Here is a 17,500-nt window from a genome sequence, read left to right as displayed (position 1 = left end):
ATTTCCTTAGGGAGCGTGGCATTTCCTTAGGGAGAGTGGCATTCCCTTAGGGAGCGTGGCATTTAAGAGTACACACAGAAATCACAATAGCGTGAAGCATCAAACGAACAAATCCACAAGGGCTGTGATGAGGGTTCGAACTTACGTCTGGGATGATCATTATCACGCTATTGTGCTTTCTGTGAGTATGGAAGTAAGGGCGAAGAGCTAGAATAGCTTGTTGACAAAGCCCGGATGCATGAGGGAATTGTGGAAAACCTCGGTTTGTGTCTCGGAGAGGCTGCGGGATCCGTGTGAGGGCAGTTGCACTTCCGATTGCAATTCTTTTACCATGTCGTGGCGCAATCGACTAAGGCGCGTCTGGGATCATCCCGGACGTAGGCTCGAACCCTCATCCCGGCCCCTTGTGGATTTGTTCATTTAAGAGTACAGTTTGCGAGGTATTGGCCCAGTTTACCTGCAGCGCCAGACACAACATCGCCAGCCGTCCAGCCTACATTATTTGATGTGGTTTATGGTACCTGGCATCTCTTCCCTCTTACAGATGTTTTGTTCTTAATCTTCTCGTTCAGTGTTCAACAGCCATCCTCACAGACAACATTCAGTGTTCACCAGCCACATGAACATCTAGAGCGCCTATATAGTAAACATATGCTGCTGATTGTCATTGCTGTACAGTGTAGCCACTCTAAGGCTCACTTTAAATAGTAACCATAATTTTGTTCATTGTGTAAATTATACCGACCAAGAAATTTTTAAAGAATGAATTATTTTTTTTCTAGTGAGGAATTTTTTTGCTAACAAAATTATTTGTTAGTTGAATAGCCATTGTTAGGGAGGGGGAAGAAATATTTAAGTTGGAGACTATTTAAATTGGGAATTTTTAAGTTTGGGGATCTTGGAGATCTTGGAGATTTTGGGGATCTTGGGGATTTTGTCAGTTGGGGATTTTTAGAGTTTGGGGATTTTTAGAGTGGGGATTTTTAGAGTGTGGGGATTTTTGTCATTTGGGGATTTTTTCACTGATTTCGTTTTCCATGATGCGCCTGTGAGCGTCCAAGCCTTTCTGGCTGTTCTCATGGCGGTATGTGTCTGTAGATCACGGCTCGGAGCTTATTTCACAACTCGAACTAGGGTTCGAACCTAGGCGCTGAGTATTTCGAGGCGCGCTCTTGCCCACTGTACCACGATAGAATTATCTGTTTATCAGAGCTTATTGTTAAGTTATTGAGGTACAGTGTTTGAGTACTATCATGATATGTTTACTAGCTTTTGCCTTTATAGGGACAAGAGAGTTCTGGCTTTACGGGTGTAGACAAGAGTCCTGGCTTTATGTGGAACCAAAAGTTCTGGCTTTATGAGGACATAAGAGTTATGGCTTTATGGGGTAAACAAGAGTTCTGGCTTTATGGGGGTAGACAAGAGTTCTAGCTTTATGAGAACATAAGAGTTCTGGCTTTATGGGGGTAGACAAGAGTTCTGGCTTTATGGGGGTAGACAAGAGTTCTGGCTTTATGTGGAAAGAAAAGTTCTGGCTTTATGAGGACATAAGAGTTCTGGCTTTATAGGGGTAGACAAGAGTTCTGGCTTTATGGGGGTAGACAAGAGTTCTGGCTTTATGGGGGTAGACGAGAGTTCTGGCTTTATGTGGAAAGAAAAGTTCTGGCTTTATGAGGACATAAGAGTTCTGGCTTTATAGGGGTAGACAAGAGTTCTGGCTTTATGGGGGTAGACAAGAGTTCTAGCTTTATGAGAACATAAGAGTTCTGGCTTTATGGGGGTAGACAAGAGTTCTGGCTTTATGGGGGTAGACAAGAGTTCTGGCTTTATGGGGGTAGACAAGAGTTCTGGCTTTATGGGGGTAGACAAGAGTTCTGGCTTTATGGGGGTAGACAAGAGTTCTGGCTTTATGGGGGTAGACAAGAGTTCTGGCTTTATGGGGGTAGACAAGAGTTCTGGCTTTATGGGGGTAGACAAGAGTTCTGGCTTTATGGGGGTAGACAAGAGTTCTGGCTTTATGGGGGTAGACAAGAGTTCTGGCTTTATGGGGGTAGACAAGAGTTCTGGCTTTATGGGGGTAGACAAGAGTTCTGGCTTTATGGGGGTAGACAAGAGTTCTGGCTTTATGGGGGTAGACAAGAGTTCTGGCTTTATGGGGGTAGACAAGAGTTCTGGCTTTATGGGGGTAGACAAGAGTTCTGGCTTTATGGGGGTAGACAAGAGTTCTGGCTTTATGGGGGTAGACAAGAGTTCTGGCTTTATGGGGGTAGACAAGAGTTCTGGCTTTATGGGGGTAGACAAGAGTTCTGGCTTTATGGAATAAATTAGAGTCCTGGCTTTAGGTCAGGAGAAAGTGGGCAGGAAGTTTGTGGCGATTTAAAAACAGGCAATGATTTTTTTATTTTATTATAAGCATTAATGACCATAAGACCTTTGGCCTTTACCGCTAGTAAGGAGGAGGTTGTTGATGTGTCTCCCAGGGCGTTGGTACCTGTGTGGGGCCCCCTAGTGTGGTACCTTTGTCGGGCCCCCTAGTGTGGTACCTTTGTCGGGCCCCCTAGTGTGGTACCTTTGTCGGGCCCCCTAGTGTGGTACCTTTGTCGGGCCCCCTAGTGTGGTACCTTTGTCGGGCCCCCTAGTGTGGTACCTTTGTCGGGCCCCCTAGTGTGGTACCTTTGTCGGGCCCCCTAGTGTGGTACCTTTGTCGGGCCCCCTAGTGTGGTACCTTTGTCGGGCCCCCTAGTGTGGTACCTTTGTCGGGCCCCCTAGTGTGGTACCTTTGTCGGGCCCCCTAGTGTGGAACCTTTGTCGGGCCCCCTAGTGTGGTACCTTTGTCGGGCCCCCTAGTGTGGTACCTTTGTCGGGCCCCCTAGTGTGGTACCTTTGTCGGGTCCCCAAATGTGGTACCTGTAGTTGTATGGTGATATTGCGGACCCCCTAATATGGTACCTATAGCAGGCTTCTAATATCGTACCAATAGCGGCCCCCTATTATTGTGCTATAGTGGACCTCTTAATATGGTACCTATAGTGGACCTCTAAGGAGGTACCTACAGTGGGCCCCTATTAATGATATCTGTGACATTATTATATTAAGGGGACCCTTAATATATTATTGTACTTATAACAGAGGCTCCTAAAATGGTTCATATAGCGGGCCCCAAACTTGGTACATATTGCGGGACCCCTAAAATGGTTCATATAGCGGGCCCCAAACATGGTACATATAGCAGGCCCCAAACATTGTACATATTGCGGGCCCCTAAAATGGTTCATATAGCGGGCCCCAAACATGGTACATATAGCAGGCCCCAAACATGGTACATATAGCGATACATGGTACATATACATATAAATTCTGTGACAGTCACATAGAATTTGCTTAAAATTTCTTTTTGGTCAATTGATTAAAGCATAACAATGGGCAGTGTCTTACCCGAAGCAACTAAACCTCTGACACCGTTGCCACCAGTGTAATCCTCCATCACTAAGCTGAGAGAAGGAAGAGGGGAGGGAGAGGGTAGGGGGGAAGGAGAGGGAAAGGGAGAGGGGAACAGAGGTGCACAACTTCACGAACCAAATTTCCACATTCCCCTTAAAAGCAAAATTTCATCTCGTCCTAAAACAATAATTATAATATGAAAAAAAGACAACATAAGCCTATAGCGCTGACCATTAATGGCCAGCTGAGCAACTGTGTTAGTTTTAATGCTGCCATGATGCCAAAAGGAAGAACGTATGGCTGAAGATAGGGGCTGGAAGCAGCTTCAACGACGACAGATGGAAGAACGTGGTGCTAGAGCGAACTTTCAGAACCCCAGAAGGAAGAACATGTCGCCGAAGCGCGCTTCCAGGATGCAAGAAGGAAGAACGAATGGTTAGAGAGCTTCCAGGATGCAAGAAGGAAGAACGAATGGTTAGAGAGAGCTTCCAGGATGCAAGAAGGAAGAACGAATGGTTAGAGAGCTTCCAGGATGCAAGAAGGAAGAACGAATGGTTAGAGAGAGCTTCCAGGATGCAAGAAGGAAGAACGCTATGTTAGAGAGAGCTTCCAGGATGCAAGAAGGAAGAACGAATGGTTAGAGAGCTTCCAGGATGCAAGAAGGAAGAACGCTATGTTAGAGAGAGCTTCCAGGATGCAAGAAGGAAGAACGAATGGTTAGAGAGAGCTTCCAGGATGCAAGAAGGAAGAACGAATGGTTAGAGAGCTTCCAGGATGCAAGAAGGAAGAACGAATGGTTAGAGAGAGCTTCCAGGATGCAAGAAGGAAGAACGAATGGTTAGAGAGAGCTTCCAGGATGCAAGAAGGAAGAACGAATGGTTAGAGAGAGCTTCCAGGATGCAAGAAGGAATAAGAAATTATGGCGGGAGCGCTGGCGGAACTCCAGCCCAGGATCCCGAGACGACGGCTCAGACGCCCTCCTCGTCCCACGAAGGAGACGAGGAGGACATTCCAGCAGTACCATACTAAAAATACTCCACACCTACCACCCCCCTATAAACTACTCCCTCGGGGAACATCGATTCGTAACAACTCCGAATAAAATAGTTAGTAAATAGAGACGTCAACACGGGTGTGAGAGCTTGTGGTAGTGTAGAGAGTGAGAAGATGAGAGACAGTCGAAAAAAGCTGCATTAGTCCACACGAGCAAGGTGTGCTGAGGGTTAAGGTACGCCTGGACACCGAGCTTCACCCTAGATATGAGTAGAACACGAGAGAATAACTATATACATTATGTACACAGTAAGTTGGAGCATGGTGAGAATATTACTGAGATTACGTCTGCTTGTGAGGTCTGGGAGAAGAAGAAGGCTTTTAGCGGATTAGTGGACAAGACGAGTGTTGTAGTGGCGTGGTGGTGTGTGTTGCGCCGGGATGTAGTGTATGATAGTGTGTATACGATACTGTATGGTAGTGTGATGCATAATAACGTGGTGTATAATTGTGAAGCTACATCGAGTTGCAGTCCCACTCCTGTGCCAGGTAAGTCCACTACGGGCTCACCATAGCCCTTCCTACTTAAGAACTTTTTGTTCCAAGTAGCTGATTCTAAAATAACACCAACTGTGAAGCTAATGATAATGTAGTTTTGTGTTTCGATAATCCTAACAATGAAGAAGCAAAAATTAGAAATCAGAAGTAAATGTTCCCGGGATAATGTTTGTGGATTGTTGTATGCAAGACGAGTGTGTTTTAGAGTAAAGTTGCATGTTAAGGCACATTGTATATATCTGCCAGGAAGAGATCACTTGAGTAACGAAGATTATATTTGGCGTAGAGCTTAGGACAGGACTCGGATAGGAGAGGTGTAGCTGGGGTAGAGGGTTCGGTACGTGGTTGGGTACCTGACGAAGGGGGAGAAGTACTTCTCGGTGTAAGGGTATGGCGGTACATAGGAGCTCCCTATCAGGTAGGCCTTCTCAGGGTACAGTTTGTAGGTTCTGTACACGGAGGCAGGAGCGACGTTAGCACCCGTGAATGGGCTCACCGATCTGTTGTACTTGTAGGTGTCGTAGTATCGGTTGAGGTTGTTGATGTACTGGTAGGTGGGGAGGGAGTAGTACCTGTCGTAGAAGTAGACCTTGGGGTATCTGAGCGAGTCGTACTTGATAGTGCTTGGAGACACATACGGGTCGTAGGGTTTGCTGACATAGCTGGTTGTGGTCGTGGTGCTGGGAAGGGGAGTCGTGGCAGACCTCTCGTAGCGCTTGTAAGTGTCAAACACTTTCGAATTTTCAGGCAGTTCATCATCGGCATTGCTGTAAGTCAGGTAGGAGAAGCTTCCTCTACGGGCGGGCGAGAGAGACCGAACAGGCGATACACCTCGAACAGGTGACAACGACCTCACTGGACTCCTGGAACTACGAACCGACAAGTCCACCAAGGGGTTATCCTGGAAGTTCTTGCGAGGCGGCACATATCTGTCTAAAGAAGATGCTCTTCGGGGCACGACATAGTTCTTGGTGTCAGTATAGGTGTCGAACACCCTGGTGGGTACGAGGGTGAACCTGGGGTAGGCGGCCGGGTTACGGAGGCTCGGTGTCGACTCTTCCTCCGTGTCAAAGACCAGCGGAGGGAGGGTTATCTCATGGGTGTCGGGAAGCTCTCCGCTGCGGCGGAGCTCATAGTCAAGATCACACAGCTGACTCAGGAACCCTTGGTTGGGGAAGATGTTTCTCTTCTTCCTGTTTAAACATTGAAGAGAAGCATTAATGTTATGCACGATGACAGTCAATTACTGGCTGTAAATATATAACAAATTCCTACAATTACTAATTTACGCCGTCCCCTGGAGTGAACGATCACTGTGTAAAGGCATGTAATTATCTACTGGAAATTGGGATGTCTGTACTGGGGCCAATCTTACATCAATCTTATATTCTTCAATCTAATATTCTTCTTATGCCAATCCTAATTTATGTGATCGGTCTACAGAGGGAATCAGAAGATAAATACGACGTAAAACTGCAAGAAACTGCAACGCGATCTGGACAAAATGAAAGAATGGTCCCTCAAGTGACTTATTGAGTTTAACTCTTGCAAATGCAAAGTGATGTAGGAGAGTGCTGGGAACGGGAGACTGGATACAAAGTATAATATAGGAGAGGAGATTCTCCTGGAATCGGATAGAAAAAGACTTGGAGGTAGATATTACACCAAACCTGTCACCAGAAACCTATATGGAACTAATATGTTTAGCTGCATACGGAATGTTGGCTAATAAAAGAACCGTCTTTAAGAATCTGAACAGAAAGTCATTTAGTATCTTGTAAACTATCCATATCAGACCAGTACTGGAATATGCGGCAACAGTGAGGAGTCCTGTTATCGTTAAACACAAAACGAAGCTGGAGAAAGTTTTAGAGGTATGCCACCCAACTAGTCCCAGAAGTGAGAGGTATGAACTACAAGGAAAGACTAAAAGAGTTAAACCTCATGTCACTGGGAGAAAAAGCATAGACATGATCACCACACACAGGGACAAGAAGATACTATTAGCACAGATAGTAATCGAACAAGGCAATACAGATGGAAACAAAGTATCCAATTTTGCAACAGAAACACAAGAAAGATTTCTCCAATGTCAGAACAGAATGAATAGAACAAATAGAATGCGTTGAGAAGGGAAGTGGGAGAGGTAAACTCCACACACAGCTTTACATGTGGATATGACCAAGCCCAGTAGACACCGGAAGCATATTACCCAGTCAATTGAAGGTTGAGAGGCGGGACCCAAGAACCGTAGTTCATCCCCCGCAAGTACAACTAGGCCAGTACCCTGACAAACCCCAGTCTTGCATAAAGAGTACAAAACAATGTTGTGTGAGTGACTTACTTGATATTAGCCAGGGCCGTCTGGACGTTCATGCCTCGCTTGAGCATAAGGAAGGCGGCCACCAGCACCGCTGAGCGCGAGATGCCGCACTGACAGTGAACCAACACCCGCCCTGCAGAACAGTGAGGTATCAACACTGCTTCCAGTCACACTCACAACACATCAAGAGTGCTTCAGTTACAGTCACAACAAACCCAGAGTGCTTCCAGTCACACTCACAGCAGACCAAGAGTGCTTCCAGTCACACAGCAGACCAGGAGTTCTTCAGTTTCAGTCACAGCAAACCCAGAGTGCTTCCAGTCACACTCACAATAGACCAGGAGTGCTTCCAGTCACACAGCAGACCCAGAGTGCGTCCATTCACACTCACAACACATCAAGAGTGGTTTCAGTCACTCACAGGGTATCTCGTATCGGTTCCTCCAATATTCTAGCACAGTTTGCCTCTTATTATGATCGGAGTGAACTGAGGTTTGAAATTTTGGCTTGTAGCTCACACCTCTCATCTCTGTTCTCCCCTCATACACATCTCCACGTGTCCTCACACACATCTCCACGTGTCCTAACACACATCTCCACGTGTCCTCATACACATCTCCACGTGTCCTAACACACATCTCCACGTGTCCTCATACACATCTCCACGTGTCCTAACACACATCTCCACGTGTCCTAACACACATCTCCACGTGTCCTCACACACATCTCCACGTGTCCTCACACACATCTCCACGTGTCCTAACACACATCTCCACGTGTCCTCACACACATCTCCACGTGTCCTCACACACATCTCCACGTGTCCTCACACACATCTCCACGTGTCCTAACACACATCTCCACGTGTCCTCACACACATCTCCACGTGTCCTCACACACATCTCCACGTGTCCTCACACACATCTCCACGTGTCCTAACACACATCTCCACGTGTCCTCACACACATCTCCACGTGTCCTCACACACATCTCCACGTGTCCTCACACACATCTCCACGTGTCCTAACACACATCTCCACGTGTCCTCACACACATCTCCACGTGTCCTAACACACATCTCTACGTGTCCTCACACACATCTCCACGTGTCCTAACACACATCTCCACGTGTCCTCACACACATCTCCACGTGTCCTCACACACACACCTCCACGTGTCCTCACACACACACACACACACACACACACACACACACACACACACACACACACACACACACACACACACACACATCTCCTCATACTTACCTCCTTCCTTGAGAGCACTGTTGATGAATTCGGCAGCGTCGCGGAGGTAAGGCTTGATGTAGAAGCCGGGCATGTCGAGAGCCGGCACACCGTAGTACTTGATGCCCTTGAGCTTGGAGTAGTATGTGGGCGAGGTGCTGACGTAGCCGTCGTAGGCGGTATTGTTGTGGCCCTGGGCCGCGTTGAGCACGTGGGTCACACCCAGCTCCTTCACCTCCTGCGTCGATAGCGCCGTGTCGCTGTCACGCGGCAAGGGGGAGAGAGGAGATATCAGTGTTGTTGGCTGAGGGGGAGGGTGGGCTAGTGTAAGACACTGAGGGGAGGGCGGGCTAGTGTAAAACACCGGCCCATCCTCCTAAAATGAAAGTACTTGTAGTAAGAATGTGGTGGAAAGTACCAGTATGTGGTGGGGAAGTAACAGTATGTGGTGGGAAGTATCAGTATGTGGTGGGAAGTATCAGTATGTAGTGATGGACCACCAGAAAGTTGGTTTCTATGTTACGAAATGTGAATAAACCCTAAACTTTTATTTTAACCACTACATAAATATTAGACCTAACCGCTCCAAGCAATCCTAGGTCTGATAAACGCTATCTTAGGCTTATTATAGTACATATATATGCTAAACTAGGCTTAGGAATACTTAAATATGTTGTTACAAGTTTGTGCCAATATGCTCTGAAACCCTGGGCCCCTGGGGTAAAGGTGCATCTAAGTTCCTAAAGGAGGTGTGTGAGGAACTCATTAGGCAAACTAGAGACTCAAAAGAGTGCCCAGTTTCCTGTTCCAGCGCCTCAGTGTAGCGATCCAGAGAGGAAATGCTTGCTGTATCTTGGGCACGCACCCCACCTCCGAAGAGCTGGATGAGGTCTTCGAACAGTGATTGTTATATGTGTGTAATGGGTATGAAGTCTCGAGTTTCGATCTTTTTTAAGGATCTGCGTGGTGGAGTGGTCAGAGTACTGGTTGTGTTTGGGTGCGCGAACACCTGGGCCTTCTAGGTTCGAGTCTCTTGGAGGGGTGGAGTATATATATGTGCACACGTCTCTCTCTTTTTTATGTCACGCAGGGTGCAGTTGCGCCTCCACAGATCTCCAGTATCATCTCTTGATACTGGTAATGGCTCAAAAGGGTCACCACTTACGGGCTATTCATGCCCGTGCCACCTCTTGGGTGGCTTAATCTTCATCAATCATCTCCCTTTCACACACTTACGCGTCGCCCAAGAGGATGCCGGGGAAGACCTCATCGCAGGAGTTGGTGGGTCTGTACCATCTGCCACCATTGGCATCCAACAAGAGGGACTTGAGTTCGGTTGTGTTACATCGCTGAATCCTGCGACGACCCATCCTGCTAGCGGCACTGACGAGGACGAGGACGAGATGGACGAAGAGCTGGGGCAGCCAAGTGCCGACGACGTGGAGCTGGCTAGTTGCTTTCTGTTGTGGCAGAATGAGAGAGAGAGAGGAGGGTTAGCACCATACTGGTAGTCGAACAAACATTATATATATATATATATATGTGTATTCACCTAGTTGTGTTTGCGGGGGTTGAGCTTTGCTCTTTCGGCCCGCCTCTCAATTGTTTACTAACTACACTAACTACTTTTTTTTTCACACCACACACACACACACACACACACACACACACACACACCAGGAAGCAGCCCGTGACAGCTGACTAACTCCCAGGTACCTATTTACTGCTAGGTAACAGGGGCATTCAGGGTGAAAGAAACTTTGCCCATTTGTTTCTGCCTCGTGCGGGAATCGAACCCGCGCCACAGAATTACGAGTCCTGCGCGCTATCCACCAGGCTACGAGGCCCCATGTGTGTGTGTGTGTGTGTGTGTGTGTGTAGGAATATACCTACAAACAATACCACACGAAAAAAAACATTCGACAAAATAGAAAAGGTAGAAAGGTGGGCAACAAGGCTCGTCCCTGATAGATACAGTGATAGAGACAGATATTACGAAGACAGTGACAGAGAGAGAGAGACAGATATTATAGACTGAGAGAGAGAGAGAGACAGATATTATAGACTGAGAGAGAGAGAGACAGACATATTATAAAGACAGTGACAGAGATACACCAGCCCGTCCTCCTAAAATGACAGTACTTATAGCAAGTATTTGGTCAAAACGTATCAATATATAGCGTTGGGACGCAGACAAGGAGTGAGAAGAGACACAAGAGATGACACCCCCCCCCCCCCTCCCCCCCCCCGCCTCCCCCCCCCCCCAACTACCACCACCATCAACCATGCCACAAAACCGAGGTGAAAGCAACTATACGATCCTCCTGGGTCCTCGCCAGTTTCTGTACATGGTATGTTTCTGTACAGTTTCTGTACACTAATGTCACAGGTGTTGGTACAGAAAGACGGGAGAAGGGGGTGGGATGGGGTAAGGACGGTGGGCATGGACCGGGGGGCGAAGAACAGGTGGGAGGGGCGGGGGACAATCAGAAAACACATCTTTCCTTTCATTATTTTGAGTTATGTTTATGAATTGTCTCCCCCTCCGAAGTGTCTCCTTATCGTGGTGATGGGGGCTCATGTACGAATAGATAATAAATAATGAATAATAATATTTAAAAATATATAAAATAATATTTCTAATGAAATAGAGAATAGCCTTGATAATTTGGAGAACCCGATACCTGATATTATCTTCCTAGGTGACTTCAACTTGCCTAGTCTCAGGTGGAAAATAGCAAACAATAATATTATACCAGGAAATCTATCAGGACCTAACCAACCACAGATTAGAGAACTACTTAGATTCTGTGACAAATTTTCACTCAATCAGCAGATATCGGAGCCAACGAGAAATGAAAATATTCTAGATCTGGTCTTTACGAACAATGAAGACATTATCAGAGACATTACGATATCAGATACCACATACTCAGATCACAAACTCATTGAAGTGCAAACGACCATCAATACTCAGAATAGACCTAAAACGTTGATAAAGCGAGAGGGGCTATTCAGTAAATTCAATTTTAATAATAAAAGGATAGACTGGGAGATAATAAACAGGGAACTTACAAACATTCCATGGGGAACTGTTCTAAGTAATAAAAGTCCTACAGAAGGAATAGAAAAACTGACTTCAGAAGCGTATCAAGTCTGTATGAAACATGTTCCTTTGAGGAAAGCCAGAAAGAGATTTAACGTAGAAAGAGAACGCAGATGACACTATAAACGCAGGAAAAAATAACGGAACTGCTTATGCAGACACGAATTTCCCGTCAAAGAAGGAATAATTTAAATAGGGAGATTGAAGAAATCGAGCGGAAATTGAAACACTCATATGAAACTGAAGAAAGGCAGTTAGAACAGAAAGCAATTCAGGAAATAAAGAAAAATCCAAAATATTTCTTCTCATATGCAAAATCAAAAGCAAAAACCACTGCCAGTATTGGACCTATTAGTACAAGTGAAGGTTCATACACGGAGGATGACAAAGAAATTAGTGAAATCCTAAAAAAGCAGTATGAGGACATGTTTAGCACTCCAATAAACAACATGAAGGTGGAAGATCCAGACAATTTCTTTATGCGGGATATTCAAACCCCTGTAAATATAACTGATATAAACATGAGCGCACTAAATTTTGAAAAAGAAATTGAAAACATGCCCATGCACTCGGCCCCAGGTCCAGACTCATGGAATTCAATATTTATAAAGAAATGCAAAGTGCCGGTAGCACAGGCACTCAGTATAGTGTGGAGGAAGAGCTTGGACACGGGGGAGATACCAGATGCACTTAAAGTAGCAGACATAGCTCCTCTACACAAGGGAGGGAGCAAAGCATTGGCAAAAAATTATAGACCAGTTGCACTAACATCGCACATCATAAAAGTATTTGAGAGAGTGATTAGGAGTCGGGTCACCAATTTCATGGAGACCAATGACCTTCACAACCCAGGCCAACATGGATTTCGAGCGGGAAGATCGTGCCGCTCACAGCTACTTGAGCACTACGACAAAGTCACTGAGGCATTAGAAGAAAAACAGAATGCTGATGTGATATACACGGACTTCGCAAAGGCTTTCGATAAATGTTACCATGGCGTGATAGCACAAAATGAAGTCAATGGGAATAACCGGTAAAGTAGGACGCTGGATACTCAGTTTTCTGTCAAACAGGACTCAGCGAGTAACGGTCAACCATATAAAATCCAAGTGCAGTGAAAAGCTCTGTACCTCAGGGTACAGTCCTTGCACCGCTGCTTTTCCTTATTCTCATATCAGATATAGACAAAAATACAAGTCACAGCTTCGTATCATCCTTTGCAGATGACACAAAAATCAGTATGAAAATTACCTCGGCTGAGGACATTGAAAAACTTCAAGCTGATATTAATAAAGTTTTCGACTGGGCATCAGAAAATAACATGATGTTTAACAGTGATAAATTCCAGGTACTCAGGTACGGTAAAAATGAGGACCTTAAACATAATACAGAGTACAAAACACAATCAAATGTACCCATAGTAGGAAAACAGCATGTAAAGGATTTGGGAATAATAATGTCTGACGACCTAACGTTTAAGGAGCATAACCAAGCAAATATTGCGACAGCCAGAAAAATGATAGGATGGATTACGAGAACTTTCAAATCCAGGGATCCCATCACAATGGTTGTACTCTTCAAGTCACTTGTGTTGTCCCGTCTTGAGTACTGCTCAGTACTCACTTCCCCCTTCAGAGCAGGAGAGATTGCTGAAATAGAGGGAATACAGAGAACATATACGGCACGCATAGACGCAATAAAGCACCTAAATTATTGGGATCGTCTCAAAGCCCTCCAAATGTACTCACTAGAAAGAAGACGAGAGAGATATCAAATAATATACACCTGGAAGATACTAGAGGGCCAAGTACCAAATCTACACAGTAAAATAACAACGTACTGGAGTGAACGATATGGAAGAAAATGTAGAATAGAACCAGTGAAGAACAGAGGTGCCATAGGCACAATCAGAGAACACTGTATAAACATCAGAGGTCCGCGGTTGTTCAACGTCCTCCCAGCAAGCATAAGAAATATTGCCGGAACAACCGTGGACATTTTCAAGAGGAAACTAGATTTATTCCTCCAAGGAGTGCCGGACCAACCGGGCTGTGGTGGGTATGTGGGCCTGCGGGCCGCTCCAAGCAACAGCCTGGTGGACCAATCTCTCACAAGTCAAGCCTGGCCTCGGGCCGGGCTTGGGGAGTAGAAGAACTCCCAGAACCCCATCAACCAGGTATCAACCAGGTACGACTGCCTGGGGGTTAGGGTTGCCTTGGCCTCTTTCCCTGGCCCTATTTGGGCGTTGCACGTGCGAAAGGACACAAATGTAAGGATCTCGTGAGTCAATGGACCTCCTGCTGGAGGGACCGCCCTCGAGTGAATGGTTCGGTATCCAGACTGCGGCAAAAGGGAGAATTGGGTCTTTGCAGCAGTGTGGGAGAATGTACAGGGCAATTGGATTTCTCCCTGTTAAAAAGGGGGAGCACCGCTGGGGACAACCACCCCTTCCTGTACTAGCCAGCGCTCGGCCTCCCTGGCTGCCTTGGTAATAGGTATCCCTTAGCTCCAAAACCCAGACGTTTAGAAATGATTCTATATGGAAACTGAACTGACCTCTCTTACCCCAGGTTCGTGGGGTGGGCAACCAGGTCCCCGAGTTGGACTGTGATGGAAGACTGGGCTCTGTAGCCCCCGCTACATTGGGCCCAGACCAAGCTGCTTCATTGACCCTCCCGACTATGCCCCTCTGCTCCCCTCCCACTGCTGTGGCGGGGTTGAGCCCCAAGCCCCTAGTGATGACCACCTCATTACCTGGAGTGACTCCTTCTCTCATTGTAACAACTGCACCTTTTACTTCTCTCATTGTAACAACTGCACCTTTTACCCCCCAATCTTACTGGGGGTGCTCGGCGCCTTTCCCTCCGCAGACGCACCCACACAATTTCTCCCAGTTCTATTTCGTTCCAATCCTTGTCTAATCCTGCTACATGGACTAAGAAGTACTTTGATCCCAACCATATGAATTCAACACGTCCTGACGACTTCTCCCTCCTTAAACACCTCGTAGATTTGGTGGATACCTTTGTTACTTTTAATCCCACCCATACTGGTACACGTGTCGTTGCTCCTCCTGCTCAGGAAGCAGCTGCCCACTTAGCCTCGTTGTTCAGCATTGGGGAGACCCTTGTTAGGATCTCCAAAAATGCCCGGTTAAATGACAGTATGGGTACGGTTATTTTCCTGCACCATGTTGTGACTGGTGTTAGGGAACTGAAAAGACTACCACAAGAATATTAAACATATTCTTGAAGCCTAAGGCCATTCTGTCCTCCAGGTTGATACGTTCATGCGACCCGCTCCTGGTCGGCGTCGTCAGCCGCTTCGAGTTGTGAAGATCACTTTTGATAGTAGGTCCCTTCCGCCTTCTATCATTCTTGCTGGTGCCAGATGTTCCTTTTCAGGAGTACATTCCCTCTCCTAGACTTTGCAATAGGTGTTGGAAATTTGGGCATGGTCCCCTCAAATGCAGGAGTACAGTGTAGCTCTGCCCCTTGTGTGGGGGCTTGGGTCACTCTAAGAGAGGTCTTCTTCCCAAGCTCGCTGCATCAGTTGGGGTGACGACCACCCTACCTTCTCCTGTGCGTGTATGCACTACAAATTTGAGGAAGCCATCCTCAGTCTGAAACACCGTGATCGTGACACAGAGATCACACTAACGTGATGCATCAAATGAACAACCCTTTTAACCCTGTCGTAGCTCAGTCGATTAAGGCAGTGTCTGGGATGCTCCCGGACGCAGGTTCGAATCCTCGTCACGGCCCTTGCGGATTTGTTTACCGTGATCGTGTTTCTTTTCCTGAGGCGAGACGCCAAGTAGAAGGTCCTCCTGGTTCTCCGTTTGGTGTTTTCCTCCTTTCTTCCCAGTCTGCCCTGTCTCCTGTGTCATCTTTCTCTTCCCCCCAAATCCTTCCCACATCCCCCCAATCCTTCCCTGCCCCCCCCCCTCTGTCTTTTGGCCCTTTATGCCACCTGTCTGTCAAGGCTGTTGTCCATCCTCCTCCCGGCAATCTTCATGTTGATCGCTCCCGTTCACCTTCTCCTGTTGAGACTATGGAGACGTCGCCCAGTACGTTGTTGCAAGCACACCTGACTCTTTAAGTCAGAAACGTAAACCTGGCTCCTCTCCTTCCTCCCCGGCGGGTGAGTAGGCTTCGCTTTCTTCCCCACCTTTCGACCCTGACTCGCTCCATGCTTCCCCTTCCATTTCGGTGATCGAATCCCCTGTCCCAGCGATGGAGGTTCCCTTGGTCCTCGATTCCCTCTCGGTTGCTGCCCTTGATGAGGTGGGCTCCCCTGTTTCTGCCCCTCCCCCACTTCTCTGATCCCCTTGACCGTCCCTCGCCAATTCTTCCTCCCACTCTGGACACTGCCGTCCGCCTCTGGTCCGTCTTCCCGCTCCCTTGACTCTGTCGTCCTTGCTAGCTTTACATATGCCCTGTAACCCCGATTTCACTGATCCTGATCCTGATCTTAGTATACTGTGTTTTTCTTTGACTTTGTTTCTTCATTATTTTCTATTGCTGTTCACTTTTTTTGACAATGTCTATTCTTCAATGGAATATTCGTGGATTTTATGCCAACTTCCATGAACTCCAACTGATAACACAGTTTTCACCACTTTGTGTGTGTCTCCAGGAGCCGACGTTGGTGCTCGTCCTGGTCACTTTCATGGTTATTCTTTTCTCTCTCTTCCCCCCCCCCCCCAGCAAAAGCTGGGGCCTATAACTACAGTTCTCTTGATTCGTATTGATATTCCCTTCGTCCCCCTACTTTTTCAGTCGCATATATAATGTTCTGTAGCCCGTATCTTTGTGAGTAAATGGTATGCAGTCTGTTCCATTTATCTCCCCCTAAATGTCCCACTTTCTCTTCCTGATTTTAAGCACCTGTTGGACTCCTTGCCAGAGCTTGTTCTCCTGTTGGGTGATTTCAACTGTCGCCATACCCTCTGGGGTGATGCTCTGACGAACACCCGGGGCCGCCTTCTCGAACCATATGTCCTCTCTTCTTCCCTGTCTCTTCTGAATTCTGGTGAACCCACTCATGTGGACTCCCGCACTCGCACCCTCTCCTGTCTTGATCTTTCCCTCTGCTTGTCTTCACTTTACTAAGATTTCACGTGGCGGGTTTTGATGACCTCCAAAACACTGACCATTTCCCCATCCTTGTCACCTTTTTCTCCTTTCACCCTCTCCTCTCCTTCCCCAGGGCTGGACGGTAGAGCGACAGTCTCGCTTCATGCAAGTCGGCGTTCAATCCCCGACTGTCCAAGTGGTATGTAAAAGACACATCGAACACTTTATGTAGGGCATACGTAAATCTGTGTATATGTATTTACGTATGTAGGTTAGCTTAGCATCTTAAAAGCAGCAAATCACCTTCTGTGGTTGATTGTTCAATAAACCCCTGAAGTAAATGTTTAACACATCTCTAATCCTGTCCATGGAGGACAGAAGAAAATGTATATATGCTGGTTAGCATTGTAAATGTGTGGCCACGTCTGTGGTAGAAAATAATAATATTAAAAAAAAAATGGTTAAGCACCATTCCTTCACCCCGTCCCACCCCAAGTCTACCAGCACTAAGTCTAAGTCAACCAGGTGGGCGGGTCGACACTGGGTCTACCAGGTGGGCGGGTCGGCACTAAGTCTACCAGGTGGGCGGGTCGACACTAAGTCTACCAGATGGGCGGGTCGGCACTAAGTCTACCAGGTGGGTGGGTCGGCACTAAGTCTACCAGGTGGGCGGGTCGGCACTAAGTCTACCAGGTGGGTGGGTCGGCACTAAGTCTACCAGGTGGGCGGGTCGGCACTAAGTCAACCAGGTGGG

At 46.9% G+C, this 17,500-nt stretch overlaps 2 protein-coding genes across 4 annotated transcripts in view; one reads left to right on the top strand and one right to left on the bottom strand.

Annotated features, from left to right (window-relative positions):
* The window catches only part of LOC123745879 (zinc finger and BTB domain-containing protein 17), a 583,396-nt gene that overhangs the window by 95,643 nt on the left and 470,253 nt on the right, over positions 1-17,500 (top strand). The window lies entirely within an intron of this gene.
* Positions 2,390-17,500, bottom strand: part of LOC123745873 (uncharacterized) — a 43,515-nt gene continuing 28,404 nt past the window's right edge. For all 3 annotated transcript variants that reach the window (XM_045726970.2, XM_069317521.1, XM_069317520.1), the window contains exons 2-5: positions 9,799-10,022; positions 8,584-8,822; positions 7,337-7,448; positions 2,390-6,185 (exon numbers count right to left, since the gene is read on the bottom strand). In XM_045726970.2, coding sequence (XP_045582926.1) covers positions 5,282-6,185; positions 7,337-7,448; positions 8,584-8,822; positions 9,799-9,932 — 1,389 coding nt within the window. In that variant the 5' untranslated portion in view covers positions 9,933-10,022 and the 3' untranslated portion in view covers positions 2,390-5,281. The remainder of the gene's footprint in view (positions 6,186-7,336; positions 7,449-8,583; positions 8,823-9,798; positions 10,023-17,500) is intronic.

Source organism: Procambarus clarkii, chromosome 88 (genome assembly GCF_040958095.1).
Source record: "Procambarus clarkii isolate CNS0578487 chromosome 88, FALCON_Pclarkii_2.0, whole genome shotgun sequence".
NCBI classification, from domain to species: domain Eukaryota; kingdom Metazoa; phylum Arthropoda; class Malacostraca; order Decapoda; family Cambaridae; genus Procambarus; species Procambarus clarkii.
The sequence above is the reverse complement of the archived record's forward strand: the minus strand, read 5'-3'. Positions and strand labels throughout refer to the sequence as shown.